The sequence below is a fragment of the Narcine bancroftii genome, chromosome 2, assembly GCF_036971445.1.
Source record: "Narcine bancroftii isolate sNarBan1 chromosome 2, sNarBan1.hap1, whole genome shotgun sequence".
NCBI lineage: Eukaryota > Metazoa > Chordata > Chondrichthyes > Torpediniformes > Narcinidae > Narcine > Narcine bancroftii.
The window spans coordinates 66,567,783-66,585,594 of record NC_091470.1 but is presented as its reverse complement, the minus strand read 5'-3'; the positions used below and the strand labels follow the sequence as shown (position 1 = coordinate 66,585,594).

General features: G+C 37.1%; 1 protein-coding gene across 2 annotated transcripts in view; it reads right to left on the bottom strand.

Moving 5' to 3' along the window:
• Positions 1-17,812, bottom strand: part of exoc5 (exocyst complex component 5) — an 82,897-nt gene that overhangs the window by 19,335 nt on the left and 45,750 nt on the right. The window contains exons 7-13 of one of the 2 annotated variants that reach the window (XM_069916914.1): positions 17,465-17,574; positions 14,059-14,103; positions 13,545-13,685; positions 6,054-6,136; positions 4,069-4,278; positions 549-696; positions 241-349 (exon numbers count right to left, since the gene is read on the bottom strand). In XM_069916914.1, coding sequence (XP_069773015.1) covers positions 241-349; positions 549-696; positions 4,069-4,278; positions 6,054-6,136; positions 13,545-13,685; positions 14,059-14,103; positions 17,465-17,574 — 846 coding nt within the window. The remainder of the gene's footprint in view (positions 1-240; positions 350-548; positions 697-4,068; positions 4,279-6,053; positions 6,137-13,544; positions 13,686-14,058; positions 14,104-17,464; positions 17,575-17,812) is intronic. The other variant, XM_069916915.1, reaches the window with a different exon arrangement.

Genomic DNA, 17,812 nt, shown 5'->3' with positions numbered 1-17,812 from the left:
GAAACATTCAAAACTTGACAGAGTATGAAAGGCTGATAATACTCTGGTGAGAATAGAGAAATTAATCCATATTAAATGGTAGCCATGACACCAACTTTTGAAGGAGATTGGAAAAACCTGAGGAAAGTATTTACATTATTAGCTAGGAAAATAAATTAGGTGGAAATTTAGTGTAAACGTTAAATTGAATTAATCCACTGAAAATTATCCACACAATGAATAATTTAAGAATATAATTACCTGCAAGTCCAATCTCCAGCGCATAGTCAATATGTTCAACACACAAATACTCCACAAGAATAGTAAATATTCTAAAAGCATTCTTTGGTAAATCGGAAGGGTCGGACAACTATTAAATAAAAAAATTAAAAGGTAAGTGGGTATTGCTTAATACAATAATTATATTGACCAGTACAAACAGAAGCTGCTTAAAATAATTTATTGATAGTGTCTCCAAAATGGAAGACATAGTCAAGAGCAGTGAGAATCTACAACTTGTGATCTTCTTGAATAAAAATTCATAATTCAAAACTCAAAAATGTTCTCACCCTATGACACCTCTCAAAGGCCTGTCTAGTCTCCTGCAAAAGACTGACAACCACCTCCTGTGACAGAAAAGTTTCACCATGTGTGTCAATACTTGGTCCAAGTGGTAAGTTGGTACGCTGACGAATTCGCTCTTTTAGATCCTGAATACTTTAAAATTAAAAACCAGCATTTTAAAATCAAAGCCCAAAATTCATGTAAAACAATATTTTATGTAAAACAAGTATTCATGTATAACAATATTTATTCAAATAAAACCACATACAAGAGCACCAGAACAAAAAAATGCATAAAAGTTACCTATTAAAACTCATTTTGTTTTGTCGATACCAATCCTGTCTGATGCTTTGTAGATTTGAAATTGTGTGTTATTATGTCAGCAATTATACTTACACTTTTCAATGATTATTCAATTACTTAACATGAACTCCTTACAAACCATTTTAACATAATTATTATTTTAAAAAGGGCACAGATTTCTCAGAGGATAATTTCTGATAGTTACGCACTGCAGTCATTTCTGAAACAAAAATGTTGTCACTCAGACAGGAGCAAATGTTAATCAACTTTTAATGGATAAAAAATGAAAACACTTTTAAAACCTCATAATATGACCCTAGAAATAACAAACAAAATCACTTTCATCAACTCCGCTATAAAACTGCAAATTAAACAGCCTTTTCAAGTGGTATGACGCTTTTGTGACATTCAGTATGGTAGCAGAAAACGAGGACTCTTAGTTTTCTTAAAAAACGACTCCTTATCTTCTAACAGACGCTACAATACTCTTAGAAAATTTCAAGCTTAGAAAGTGTGAATTATTATGAATTTCTGCTCTGGAGGTTTTGGAATGTGTCAGTTTTGCAAAGAACAGCACGTTTAACTGTTACTAACAGATAATGAAAATGCCAACTTGTTTATGAACTAAATTTGAAAAATTGGCTGCTACTTAAGGACCAAGAGGGAATGTTCAATTTTCTGGATATTATAAATGCTATTGGGGCCTTGGTGACTTCCTAACACTATAAATTATTTTTGCTTTTTGTATATTCCTAGTAAAGGAGGAAAAAATGGTAAAATTCAAAGGAAATGAAGACATTGCTGTGCCACAAAGAATTTGGAACAGACTTCATCAACAATTCTACTTTCATTGTTCAATTCAACTATGATCACAGTTTATGACTGATTACACAAACATATTTATAACAACTTCAGCCCAAGTAAATGAGGCAAGAAAACAAAACTGCAAATGACAATTATATTTGTTCAGCTGCAGTCTCCTTTTTGATTTTTGACAATTACTGTTGTGCAACATCCATCCACTGATTTCTTTGTCTAAAATAAATTAGCCTAGCAAAAATTGAGGAATTACTAGTTAATATAAATTACAGAAACCAAAATAAATTAACAAGATGAATTAAAATTAAATTAATGGATTTTTTAAAGCTTATCTAAGATTGTGAATACTGTACCTTAAAAAGTTTCAGATTACTCATGTTTTTAATTGTACAATCTTCAAAGATGGGTGAGGTGAAAAAATTCCTAGTTTTCAAAAATACACCTTTTTAATAGCATCAAAAGTTTATATAGTATTTTGTTGAACCCACACTAATGTTTCAAAAGACAAATGACAAGATTTACAACCAGCTATGTTAAAGTGCTGATAGTTTTATAACCTAGTTAAAAATTAATTGAAATAGTTTGAGACAATGGTATTATTGTTTGTGGAATGAATCAATCATAACAAATAAGGCAGTTTTATCAAAGAGTGCTGGTGCCCCCAAATGTCCAGAGACTTTAGAGCATAGTAATGAATAATCTGCAGAAAGAAGAATTAGCATTTTGCATCGTTAAAGTGAAATGACTGCTATTCAACTGATAGACAACAATTAATTTGTGGAAAACAAATTTGGTTGAACATCGCTAATAATGCACACACGACCAAATTAGACACTTAAAAAACCAAATGCATAGAAATTACAAATTAATTTTGTCACACTTCACAGTAGTGCTTTTGGAAATTATTTTTCATAGTACAGTCCTTTAAATTTAATTATGTAATTGTAAAGAAATACCAATCTTTACAAAAGAGCACTTACTGATGCTGAAGAGCACCTTGTGCATTCAAGTCATGGTATTTAATTAGATAAATACATAAATCCTTTTCATGTATAGAAAAGCTATGATTGTTTCTCGAGTTTTCTGTCAAATCCAAATTGGATGTCTCAGGCCTGAAGTTAATTCAAGTCACCCAAATAATCACTGAACTGGCACAGCAAAGTTGTCCAGAGAAAATGGGAAATTATTTTGGAACAATACTGAACTGTTTGCAATGTAAAACATCAATTGTAGTATGCAAAATTGCTCAACTTGTAAGGAAATAATGTCGCTAGCTGATCCATAATATAACGATTGTTTTTTTTAAAAACATATTCAAAGGGTTAAAAAAAGAACAATTTTTACAATGAGCCAAAACAAAACATTCCCTTGTCTATTGCCTCGTGACCCAGTTTAATCATCCTAAAGAAATGTCAAACACTCAGTTTTGCTTAGGTTAGTACATGGATTGCAATCAATTTGTTATTGAGGCAAATTATGGAGATCACGTATGACTACATTTTGTTTCCAAAATAAGATTTAGACTACTTTGAAGGCAATAATGTTGGAACGGTTATTTATTCAAATTTATAGCAGTTTAAGAAATGTTCTAAAGTAAATTTTTAAGCCTAATTCTTTAACTGTCTTGTTTGGTATTGTTGGAGAGAGGCATTACTTTAATAGCATCTGATTTGCATGTATTAACTTTTATTTCTCTTATGGCTAGACTGGCAGGGTTGTTTCGATCGAAGGTCGTTGGCCCGGCTATGGTTACGTGATGTCATGTCATGTTGAAATTTAGCAAATTTATTATTTGAATTTAACATCTCAAACACTGTGGGGACCCTTTTGAATTACTTTCAAAATCTCTGATTTGGTATTAATGAAGAGGTGTTGACTAATAAGGTCATTTATTACTGAGACAGGATTTTTTTTTTCTCTCTTTGCCAAATAGCTTTGGTTTTGGTAGGGGGATTACATTATTTTATCTATAATAAAATATTGCTATTTTTGTTTGATTAAGAAATCAGGGTACTGTGAATGAAATAGTATGATCTGAGTGTAGTGCTTCTGTTCATTTCTATTTTTTAATATGTATTCTTATTGACTCTGCATTTTTTGATGTGGAATTTCAATTTCAATAAAAATATTGAAAAAGAAAGAAACGTTTTGTTTTGGAAGACTTGATATCAATTTGTTTTGGAGAAGCTTTAAAGGAAATAAAAGTCCATGGTTATAATATATTATTTGAATACTACAAACATTAGTCATATCATAGGTTTATTGGATGTCGCCATATAGTCAATATCCAAATAACATATCCCAATGTTGATCTGTAACCCATATACAGTATCAAATGTAAAGAGTGTTAAAATACTAATTGTTTCCTGAAATGTTTGATTAATTTTCAAGTAAACCACTCACCCTCCAGATCCATACGGCCGTTTTTGATGATTTTTTGAATCATAATAACGCTGTAACACCATACTACTTCTATTCTTCAAGTATCCAGTCTCAATTTCTATATAATTTTCCAAATAGGAAATGAAAATGCCTTTGATCATTTTAGCAAGAAATGTTTGCTTATCAGAGCCAAGGTCAAACTCTGTTAATTTGCTCGCTAGATTTGTGGTCCTGAAAAAAAAAGACAACAGGTGTTCCCGAGCATTTACCAACTTCCAAATGGTTTGTTTCTTTAAATATCAGACCAATATATATACTTCCCTTTCACTCAACATGACAAGCTTGACAAGAAAACCAATTTAGATTTTCAATTTTGCCACCTTTAAATTTCAATCGGTATTCTATTCTTCAAGGCATTTCAGTTAAATATTTTACTGAGAAAAGTCCTGGAGGAATTTTCTCTCATTACGGTATAGTAATTGCACATCAAAGAAAATGAAAGAAATCTCAGGTATGAAATTAGCTTGCTACTTTTTTATTCAGAAATATTTAATTGCCTGAAGTGCATCCATCAGCTGAATTGAAAAGGATTAGCAATTGCTAACACACTTTGTAACTACAGTAGTCCCGACTTACAATCTAAGCGAATTACGGCCATCCGTACATACGACTGAAAAAAAATGAAACTCAAATATAAAATTACAGCAGCCGGATACCACAGCATGTGCTCGACTGTGGGAGACCAGAGGTTAACATACATCCAATTTACGTCTATTTTACAATCCAACTGGTCCATCATAACAGAAAATGGACACATGTCGGGGAGTATCTGCACAGTACAAAAAGTATTAAGTATATGGAAGTCAATTTCATACAATTATTGTATGAAAAGAATCTTTGAAATCAATTTTTCTCAAACATTTGAACCAAGCATTTCCTTTCCTGAGCTTGCAAATGAAACAGAACTAAAGAAAAAGACAGACTTGATAGTTTTGTCATGCATTTCATGAATTGAGACCATTACTAGACATAACTACCTGTCCACTTTTGAAGTGTAGTCAGTATGGTAACGTAGGAAACACAACATTCAATTTGGATACAGCAAGGTCCCACAGATGTTAATGATAATGGACAAGTAATCTATTTTAGAGATACTGATTGAAGACTAAATATTGTCTACCTCACTTCCATTTCCAAATTATACTCTTGTTAACATGTTTTCAAATCAGAACTTTCAAATAATGTCTAAAATTTTCAGTTAATCCTCTTTTTGCAAACAGATCTCCTCAAAGATCTCCCAGTCAAATTGCTATCAGATAGTTAATGAGTGCGGAAAAGTAGCTGCAAATTATTTTCCAAACCAGACGGTGGGAGAGAAGCAGAGATAATTATGTAATTTTCTTTATTACAGGGCTGACAAGCTATTTCAGGACTATCAAGAAGAATATGGATTTATTCCAATTAAACCCCAAAGATTACCACTTGACAACTCTGGGTCAACACAACTGTTATCCAAAGACTGTTTCAATATAACCATAAAAGGCTTTTAAACGATTATAGCAATAATAAATTTTGAAAAATATATTACTCAATTTTTGAGTATTATATTTTGAAGATGGGTTGATTTCCTCAAAACAGCTTTGGAACACAGATCTAAGTTACAAAAAAAAGTATAATTACATTTCAAGGAAATCAGATTTCAATCAATAATGTGTGTCAAGTTACAGGTTAAAAGTTATATTTTTCAACAAAATGAGACCAGGTCAATTTTCAGAATGACAGGAAGATTCTTACCCTAAGATAACATATGTGCAAGGAGTAGCACATCACGTTCCCCATATTGCATTTTAGCACATTATATGAAACAATTATGTTTATTTATTTCAAACATGAATTGCTATGAAAGAATGTATTTTAAAAATAGCCTGTACATTCTGTTTTAAGAACAATATCTGAACTATGGCTTTATTAAATTAAAAATGACAACATTATCAATTACATCTTACCTTGTGTACAGGTCATACAGGTTCTTTAAGTATTGTTCTGCATCAGATCTTTTACTTTCTTCTAATCTATCTCGGATAAAACTCTAAAAGGATAAGGAAAAGATCAATTGTTTCCACAACTAAAGGATTTCTGAATTGATAGTGTACTACCAGTTAAAATGACCAGAGTGACAGCAATGCAAGCTCAATCATATCACCAGCCCAAAATTAAAAACCATTTATAGAAAATGAAAAAATCTTAAAGCTTCTATTTTACTTGAGAGAAGAATTAGTTCTTTTTTTTTAAAATTGACTGACAAAACTGTACAGAGAAAAAATAGTGAATGGCTGGCAAGAAAAATCCCTCATGCTAATTACTGTTGAACTGCCAAATTGTTATAACGAGGCAAAAATGCTTAAGCACAAATGGCTTTTATTTTTAAAAAACTATTCTTTAGTTCTTGACATAAAGGGAAGTGCAACCCTCCCCTTTCTTTGTTACAACAAAGGTGATCAGAACTAATTACAACTCTGCCATTCTAATGAGCATCCAATAACAAATTTAATCCATTTACAAGTCTACCTATTTCCAACTCTCCCTCATTTAATTTTCTGCCAGAACCTTCATTCATGATGTTGTTATCTATAAATTATGTAAGGCTGTGCTGTCATTTCAGAAGAATGAGAGGAGATCTTACAGAAACATTAAAAATTATGAAAGGGATAGATAAGATAGAGACAAAAAAATTGTTTTCATGGTAGATGAGATCAGCAGTAGGGGACGCAGCCTCAAGATTCAGGGGAGTAGATTTAAGACAGAGATGCAGAAAAAAACTCCCCCCCCCACCCCCCCCCCCCCCGAGAGTTGAGAACCTGTGGAATTCTTTACCCAGGGAAGCGGTTGAGGCTACTTTATTAAACATATTTAAGGTTCAGTTAGATAGATTTTTACATGAATTAAGGAATATGGGGAAAAGTCAGGTAGGTTGAGTTGAGTCAATGATCAGATCAGCCATAATCTTATTGAATGGCAGAGCAGGTTCAACTGGCCGGATGACCTCCTACTGCTATTTCTCATGTTCTTATTGTGACAGATTATGTAATATTTTATATTATGTATAGATATGTTTTTGGAAGATAAATTGTGGGGTTTTAGTTAGGTTACAAACAGAAAGAGTTATGCATAAAGTGGTGCCTACAAGTCTGCAAAGACGATAGACTCCAGTGCTGGAGATTTTCACAAGGAGGTGCAAATGGAAGAGCCCATCTCAGGAAACTGATAAGATCTCTCATGAATTGATTTTGGGAGTCAGCAAGCTGTTTGGGTGGAGTGTGCTGTTTTAGGAAGGTCATGTGGTTTTGCAAGCAGAGAGAGTCAAACAGGTTTTTCTCTAAGTGTGACAGAGGGAGAAACTGCTGGGTTTCTGCAGTGGCTTTTGGAAGCTTGTTGGAAATGCCATTTTGAAGACGGGTTGTGAGTTCTTAGTTCAGCCTGTCCAAAGCTCTTGTGGTCCATACAAGAGGAAATGGCTGGCTGTATAAGGTTTCGCCTGAGATAAGGATAACAGAAAAGGAATTCCGAAAGAAAGAAGTGATCATCTGGAAAACCCTGATGAGGCAAGTTTTTTTTTCAGCAAGACACTGAAGTGGCTGCTCCGAAGAAATCAGTTTGTTTGTGTCCAACAAGCAACAAATCTTTCTCCGAAAACCAAAGAAGCCTTTCAGAGCAGTAAGCATTTACCTTTCAAGCACCAAAGTCTGGTGAAGATTCATAAATGTTAAATTCTGTGCACGGAATAAGAATTGCCTGAAACCAGTAAACTTGGAGGAGTGAGAAAGGAGATTGGACTGTGAATCAAAGAACTATTCTGAATTATACACACAGCACATACATGTGCGCTTAGAATTAGAAGGGGGTTACGTTAGGTTAAGTTAATAGTAATGTTAAAGTTTGATCCGATCCTGTTTTTATGCTTAAAGGAAATTAAAAGTAACTTTTATTTAAGTAACCATTTGTCTTGGTGAATTTCTATTGCTGCTAGGTTTTGGGGTCCTCTGGGCCCATGACATTATGTTCCATTCACCCATGCTTGATAAATTAAGTTGTGAACTCATTGATTTGTGAAGATCTTTCTTATCCCATATTCTTTTATGGTTGTGCACATCTCCCATTCCAACCCTTCTTCTGTTCTTTAACTCTTTGAAACAATTGTCTTTTCCATTTATAATCTCTTGGTGATGTCCAATCTCTTTTGTTTACTTCACATTTCAATGGCTCCAGATACATAGGACTCAAAATGGTATCTTATCCCTCATAATCTCTCCTGCTCTCCTTCTATGACAAAGTTTATCTTTAAAAAAAAACATTTAGTTTTCATGGTTTTGTTTGGAAGTTAAAACTTAGATTCCCAACAATTTACAAGTACAAATATAATGTATTCTTTGATTACACTGATATTCTGCTTTGCGTTACTTCTGCAGAGTGCCAATTTGCCACATTGCTACTGGACCTCTAATCCCAACACAGATATGCACCCACACTACTTTATGAAAATATATCTGATAGGGGCTGAATGTCACTTTATTAATAAGCTCTGGTAGCGATGAGCCATCTCTAGGTTTAGTATGGAGAGAGTGCCTGTGGGTGCTCACATGGTATGAACAGTGCAGTTGCTTAGCACTGGGATATCAGGCTCATGGCTGAATTCTGAACAGCATGATGAGTCCAGACATGACCAGGATCACAGTGTTTGCCCAGGTGTTGACAAACCAAGCAGATCTGACAGTCTCTCTCATCATCTCGTATAACATACAATTGAAGTTGAGGTTTGTCCTTCTCTTTGTTTTGACTGCTCAGAACTCTATGGTAACAAGCTTAACAGTGGACACTGGCTATTGAGCTTGTTACCATAGAGAAATACTCAAGCTGGAGAGAGATGTGGGAGTCATTCAAAAGCAAACTAATGATTATATTCCCATAGGACAGAAAGATAACAAATCCAAGGAACACTAGATGTCAAGGAATGGATTTAAAAATAAATCTAACAAATATTGAGGTGAAAATAGGGAGATCCTTTACAAGTGTAGAAAGTATGATGAGATAATTATAAAACAAATGAGGAGGGAAAAGAGGGGGCATAAAACATCACTGGCAGACAAGATCAATGCAAATCCAAAAACATGTTATATGCACATCAAGGGCACAATGATTACTGGAGAATGAGTAGGATTCATCAAGCTCCAAATATGTATTCTGTGCAAGAACCAGAGGATGAAGGCAAGAACTTAAATTAACATTTCTCATGGTTTCAGAGGCTTGATGAATTTGGCATTTTGATCAATCCCAGTAAATGCGTTTTTGGCGTCACTGAGCTTATATTTTTGGGACTATAAACGAACTGCAGACTGCACACCCTGACAGACTGATCATTTTCACTGAGGATTTCAACCAGGTGAACCTCAAGTCAGTGCTACCTAAATTCCATCAGTACGTGGACTTTGCTGTAAGAGGGACGGACATTGTTTATTCGAACATTTCTGACCTGAATCAAGCAGAGTGCCGCCCCCACCTCAGATACTCGGACCACATCTCTGCAATGCTACTTTGAGCACACTGACTGAAACAGTTCAAGGAAGCAGCAAACAGTGGCGACTGCATCAATCTGGAGGAGTATATGGCATCAGTGACCAGCTACATCAGTCTTGCAGTGGCTGATGTGAAGAGAGAGCGAAGCAAGGTCAGCCCATGGAAAACCAGATAACATACCTGGCAAAGTATTAAGAGGATGTACAGCTCAGCTAACAGATGTTCTCACGGACACCTTTAACATCTCCTTGAGAAGTGCCGTGGTCCCAACGTACTTCAAAGCCATCACTGTTGTCTCCATGCTGAAGAAGTCGTCTGTGTCCTGCCTCAATGACTACCACCCTGTTACACTCATGTTTATCGTCATGAAGTGCTTCAAAAGTCTTGTCATGGGGCACATCAAGTACCTGCTGTCCCCATGCAGTTCTCATACAGACCCAACTGCTCTACGGATGACGCTATCGCCACTGCCCTCACTCACCTGGAAAGCAAGGACTTGTACGTTTGAATGCAGTTTATTTAATGACTTCAGCTCAGCATTCAACACAATCATACCTCAGCACATAAAGAAGTTGAGCTTGCTGGATGTAAACACCTCCCTCTGCAATTGGATTCTTGACTTCCTGGGAGACCTCAGGCAATCGGGATCAGTAACAACATTTTCAAGACCATTACACTGAGCGCCCCCCCCCCCCCACCACTCCAGGGCTGCGTGCTTATCCCACTGCTGTTCACTCTGCTGACCCATGACTGTGCAGCTAAACACAGGTCAAACCACATCATCAAGTTCACTGTTGATACGAATGATCAGTAAAGGGCCTATCTCACTGGCCTGGAGACTACATGGAGACCTGCTGGCGACTCGAGTCTCTGCGACGTCTCCCTGGAGACTAGCCGGGTCTCCGGGGAGTCACCGCAAAATCAAACATGTTCGATTTTTCTGGAGACTTTTTACAGTCTCCAGCAGGTCTCCGCGACGTCTCCATTAGTCGCAGCGACTAATGTTGTCTGTGACTGGGGAGACGTCTCTGCGACCTCTCCGCGGCGTCGCCAGGACCTCTCTGCGACGTCGCCATGACCTGCTGGAGACCAAGGAGACTGAGAAGACGCGGCAACGCCGCGGAGACGTCTCCCCAATCGCACACAACATTAGTCGCCGCGACTGATGGAGACGTCACCTTGGTCAAAACGCAAACCATGTTTTGGTTGCCTGAGTTGCCACGACTTAGTATCTCTTGGATGCAAGAGGAGGAGAGTGAGAACGTTAGGATCATCCATGAGGCAGTAGCCAGAGAAAGTCGGAGGAGTTTATCTGGGTGGTGTTTGGGGAGCTGAAGAATGCAATATGTGCCTAGTCAATAATAAAAAGAACGTCAACTTCATGATGTGCTGACAGAAATTTGTTTGTAAGCTGGGTTGAATCAGTGCTGTTACAATTACAGGCAAGCAAGTCCTACATTAGTGATAGGGGAGTTGTTGGATGGAATTCTGAGTACAGAATTAATTCACACTTGGAAAAGCAGGGATTAACAACAGACAACTTGGCTTTGATAGAGTTACAATCTGACAAAGAGGACTCCATTTTCCAAAAACCTGACAAAGTACATTTGTGTGGTTGATGTAATCAATATAAATTTCAATAAAACCTTTGACAAGTTCCCACAAAGAAAACTGGTCCAAATATTAGAGCCCATAGAATTCATGGCAAATTTTTTGTATGAGTGGAAGCCTGTGACCAGTGCTGCAGTACAGGAATCAGTGCTGAGACCATTAGGGTTTGTTCTATACATTTCAATTTTCTTATGAATGTAGGAATGTGAGAATTACAGTATTTATCAGGAAGGATAGCTTCAGGCTAAAGGATGACTCTGCTCCCCTCATAAGATGGCAGAATAACAACAAATGGAGCAAACAAAAACCCAATAATCTGCTGAAGGAACTCAGCAGGATGAGCAGCATCAGCAGGAGAAAATAAAATGGTCAACATTTCAGGCCGGAATACTTAATCAACACTGGATCATCAATCCAGTCATGAAGGGTTCTGACCTTAAACCTTGCCATTTCTTGTTCTCCCACAGATGCATGAAATGAACAAAGTACATAAAGGGAAATCAATATCATTCAATAAGGTGCCACATAAAATGTTATGTACATGTGTGCTCATATAGGAGTACATAGAAAAGGTAACTAGCAAACTCTTCTTTGGCTTGGCTTCGCGGACGAAGATTTATGGAGGGGGTAAAAAGTCCACGTCAGCTGCAGGCTCGTTTGTGGCTGACCAGTCCGATGCGGGACAGGCAGACACGATTGCAGCGGTTGCAAGGGAAAATTGGTTGGTTGGGGTTGGGTGTTGGGTTTTTCCTCCTTTGCCTTTTGTCAGTGAGGTGGGCTCTGCGGTCTTCTTCAAAGGAGGCTGCTGCCCGCCAAACTGTGAGGCGCCAAGATGCACGGTTTGAGGCGTTATCAGCCCACTGGCGGTGGTCAATGTGGCAGGCACCAAGAGATTTCTTTAGGCAGTCCTTGTACCTTTTCTTTGGTGCACCTCTGTCACGGTGGCCAGTGGAGAGCTCGCCATATAATACGATCTTGGGAAGGCGATGGTCCTCCATTCTGGAGACGTGACCCATCCAGCGCAGCTGGATCTTCAGCAGCGTGGACTCGATGCTGTACTATAACTAGCATACTATAACTAGCCCAGTGCCACAGGCATTCAAGGTGGGGCCTAAACTATTTAGAATCTGTATTAATAATTTTAAGAAGGGAACAAATGCAATATAGTCAAATTTGCTGAAGTGTAAAACCAAATTGCTTTGATCACTCTGAGATAGCGAAAGGATAGGACAAGTGTCCGCAAAAATTAGGCTAGTGTGAGATCATTAGTAGGAGAATAGAAAAGTGGAATGCTGTTTAAATGGAGACTACAAAAATTACTGTTATTTCATGAAGCATAAAGTTGGCAGCTACACACTGCATTGATGAGACCACATCCAGAATATTTAGTATTGTTTTGGTCTCCTTATTTGAGGAATATACTTGCATTGTAGACAATTCAGATCTCATTCACAAGCACGATTCCTGGGATGAAGGAACAACTGAGTAGGCTGGGCCTACACTCATTTCATTTCAGAAAAGGATGGAATATTATGAAACAAAATTCTGCAATATTCTGACGGAGCTTTTACAATTTAAATTTAGTCATACATACATTCAGCATGGTAACAGATCCTTTCAGCTCTCAAGCCTGTGACACCCAATTACACACAATAGACCTACAACTCGGTATGCTTTGAAGGGTGGGAGGAAATCGGAACACCCGGAGGAAACTCACGCTGACATGGGGAGAATGTACAAACTCCTTACAGACAGGGCCTAATTTGAACCCTGGATGCTGTAACGGCGTCTCTATGTATGTTAACTATGTCTCTCGTATCTGAGGAAGTTTCTCCTTAAGAGGGAATGCCAGATCATTTGAGAGGAGGGACTAGGGGTGGGGGAGAGGGACAGTTTTTCGGTCCAAGTGATTCAGAGATGAAGGTCATTTTCTTCTCTTGGATGGTCAGGAATCTGTGCAGTCATCTCCCAGAAAGATCTAGAACCCAAATCATTAAGTATATTAAGACCAAAACCGAAATATTTTCAATTCCTCTTGGAGCCTTTTATGGAGTATCAGCTATTACCTTATTGGAAGGCAGAGCAAACTTGGAGCCTTATAGCGTACTCTTCAAATTTTTATATTAAGCATAGTTTCGAGACCAGACTAATAATCAGATTAATACCATTGGGTAATAACATCATTGAAATAATCCTGTAGTACATTAGCTTTTAGTTAGTTGGCAGGTCAATACATATTAGTAAATCAGTATACACAGTTAAGACTTCATTACTTTTAATTATTATAAATTTGATTCTCTATGGTGAAACGTTACCTGAAGCTTAATCTCAAAAATGTTCTGAATAAGTTTGGCCATCACATTTTCTGGACTGCTGAAAACTTCACGCACTTCTTTGTTTACTCGTTGACATAGCATGGCTGTATCTTCAAACAAGTCTTTCCTGAAATACGAACCCTTCATATAAAACATTTTAATTATATTTTAAATCATGGAATCCACTGGATTAAGACATTGCAGAGAAAAATACAGCAAAAAAAAAAAAAAAAAAAATTTACACATCATATTCTTAGCATTAAAACAATAGAAAGGAACAAAATTTCACAGAGCTTGCAGCAACAGGGATTTTAAAATTTAAAATCTTAATTTAGACATGGAGCACAGCAACAAGTCCTTCCAGCCCACGAGCCCATGTCACTCAAATACCCAAATTAACCTACAACCCCAATATGTTTTGAAGGGTGGGAGGAAACCAAGCCACCTGGGGAAAACCCATGCAGACAATGAGAACGTACAAGCTCCTTAGACAGCACTGGGTTACAACAGTTACCTCTTGAGATTGTTTTATATACACATCCACACAGTGAGAATATCCCTGAAAAAGAGAAAACATTCAATATTTCATATAACACAAACATTAGATTAAAATTAGGACCCCATTCTTCTGTTAAAAATACACTGTTCTTGGATCTGTAACTGGAATGTTTTATCAAATGACAATCACATTTAGTAATTTGAAGTAAGAGCTGGAAGTATTCAAATCAGATACAGTAACAACTCTGATGATCTGAAATTGGAAACTCCAAAATCCTCATTTATCCAAACATCTTTTTGAAATTTTGGATAAATGAGGATATCCGAAACAAATCTAAAATCCTCATTTATCCAAACTTTTTTCAGAGCCGAACTGACCTCATCGGTTAAAAAAAATTCACTCGACATGAAATTAGAACGATGATTGTCCTCGTTTCAAGTAACTCTCTCCCTTCTTTCTTTCCATTTCTTCTTTACCTTCCCCAATTGACTTTTCTCTCCATCTCTCCCTCTCAAATTGCGCGCCACTGTGTCCCAGCTGCAAGCGGTCGGAAGAAGCCCTTGTTCCAGCATCATCAAGGAGAGTGGCCTCCCAGGTAGGAGTGGGGACAACAGGCTCAGTGGCATTCTCTTCCTCACCCCTTCCCTCCCTCCTCTCTCGTCCCTGGCACATCAAAGCTAGCTCCTGATGCTGACTCCGAACCATCCTCTCAGCCTACTACTGCACACGCACATCAGACTCCCCAGCGTGCTTGAGTGGTAGGCCTAGGAGAGGATTCGGAGTCAGGACTTGGGCATCGGGAGCACCGGTGACTGAGGAGACAGGAACCCGGGTTGCCTACCCGGGGATCTGTGGCAGCAGTGGGTTAGTATCAGGAATTGGCTGTTGGCATGTGTCGGGGATCGGCAATGGCTAGCATTATTTTAATCCTTAAAAGGCCTTCCCTTGCTGTTGCAGTTGTTAAAACATTGAGACAAGTGTTTTTTTTTGTTGCTACTGGGCTGTTTTTTAAAAAAAAATTACCCTTTCTCCAAATAAACCATTTATCTGACATAGATCCAGTCCCAACCATTTGGATAATAGAAGTTGTACTGAATGTTCATCTTATCTGTTGTTATATTAGGTAATTTATAGCATTGTTATAGTTAATATTTGCAGCACAGTGTAGTAGAGATAGGAATAGAAGCATGCAATACACAACCATGAGGTATTAATTTTAATATTGTGCATTTGAAGTGGAAAAAAATTGAAACTGATATGAAAGACGTTAAAGTATATTTTATATCTCCTAAAGTTGCACAGGATGGTGATATACTGATGAGAAGTAGGATCAGGGTGAAGCAAACAAATCAATATATCAAAATAAATGAGAAATCTGAAATACAGTACAACGATGATCTGAAATGGTCTGATCCGGGCCTATTTTGGATCAACATTTTTTCAGAGAACTGGTCTTTTTTAAAAAAAACAGTCCAGTAGCAACAGCAAATCACTTGTAACAGCATTTAAACAACAACAAATAGCAAGGTAAACCCTTTTAAGCATTAAAATGTTTAATTCTCACCAAAAAAAAAATTGGTGGCCACCGCCGATCACCAATACTTCCCCACCGAGGCCCAGCTCGTGCAAGGAGCCTGAGGGTCCTGCTCCTGATCAGGAGCTTGAGGTCCGCTGCTGCCACCACCAGGAGCCCAAGATCCAGTGCTGCCACCGCCAGGAGCCAAGGTCCGCTGCTGCCACCGCCAGGAACCCTACATCCCCAGTCAGTTTGGCACCGAAAAATTTTTGGATAAATGAGGATTTTGGAGAATCCCATTTCAGATAATCAGAGTTGTACTGTAGTTGAGCTTGAAGTTGATAAGTTAGATACAAAGGGTTATAAAAGATTACAAGTGGTCAAAGGACCAGAGGGATCAAAGAGATCCCATTGGAAAATACAACTGCAGAAGCATAATCGTAAGGATTTATTTTAATTCATCACCAATGAGAGAATTCTTGGAATAAATAAGACTGTAAAAATATACAAGCTCCTGGAAAAAGAAGGTTGAATAAAAAGAGACAAAAAGAAAATGCAAGATCTTATAAATTAGGTGAATGTTTGAGACTATAACCCACATAAGATAGTAATAATGCCATGAGCTGCATTACAACCTTGTTACCAAAAAGAAAGTTTTATGCAAGCTGCTCAAAGGGAAATATCTTACGACTCTAGGAGGAAATGAAACAGATAAATTAAACAGTCCTTGCTAAGAAGAGACAAACTTAATGAATCTGCAAATAATTCTGGAAATAATAGAATGAAAGGTTGAAGATGAGAAATAGGGAGCTAAGGTGGGAATTCAAAACAAGGGTGAGAATTCAGATCATTGCTTTAACTTGTTTTAAGAGCCAGCATAGGTCAGTAAATGAGGTCTGAGGTGAACAGGAACTGATGGAAGTTAGAAATGAATCTTGGTACCTTTAAAGGAAGAGAGTCAGGAGCTTGCTGGTACTGTTAATTCCAGAAGTATCAAATAGCCATCAAGAGAAGAATTTAGACAAGGATGGAATTGGGCAATGCTATGCAAATGAAAATAGTCAATATGAATGCTGGCACAAATGTGTGGCCGAAGCTACCCTCTGGATCCAATACAACAAGGCTGTGACAATCTGGCTCAATTTTAGACAATTCCCAGCAAAAAAAAGACTGATGCATTTGTGAAGCCTTTTACATACAACACTCAGCTACTGTATTCATTTTTATTTTGTGTTACATCATGTTGTGCACTCCAAAATAAGGAAGGTAAAGAGCAAATAATTCAACTTGCTGTAAAATAAGTGGAAGGGCAAGTAACAATGAATATATCATGACTCTGCAACAGAACATAGATGAATGAATGGGCAAAGATTTAGCAAATGAACTTTAATGTTGGGAAGTATAAAGTCATACAACACTGTACGCACAAAATCTGATCAGGGCGTGACCTGGTAAACGCTGAAAGTTTTACTTATAAGTAACCTTCTAAGTTTCTGTCCTTCTATCAAAGCAATGATACATGAAGAGAGTTCAAATGGATGGACTACAAATACATAACACATGAAGATCTTAATGTACTGATTACAGAACCAAGTAAATCTTAATTAAATTTATTTAATAGCAACTAAATATTTATCCATCCTTTGATATTTATCGTTTCTTATTCAGTTGATGGATCTTACCTGTTCAGCTGGAGCGATTTTGGTGCAATTGCACTCATTTATACAATAAACTCACATTGACATTAACAATAAAGCAGATTTATATTAGGGAAATAAAAGTGATATCCTGGATTTCTGTATTTTAGTAATTTCAATAAATTTATTGATTTCAACCAAGTTTATTCCTTAACACAAGAAGTTCGGCAGTTGACAAGTAGCAAGAACTTTTATTTAAAATTAATACCTTAAAATGGAGCAAAACTGCTGCAACCTCATGCATCCTGGAAATTTCATTTTTCTTCTGTGCATTTGTAAATTCCTGAATCAACTGTAATTCCAAATCGTGATATTTACCTAGTAGTAACACAGTCAGTGTCACACAGGTGGCAACATATCTTTTGGTTCTTCACACCAACAATAATTTGCGAACATCTAACATGAACCCAGCGTTAATCTCATTCAATTTGTTTCTCCCCAAATTTCAATAAATGCTTACCAGTTTCTACTACTCACCTACGTAAATTAGGGGCAATTTAGTGTCCAATTACCTACCAACCCACATGCATTTGCAATGAGGGAGGAGATCAGAGCA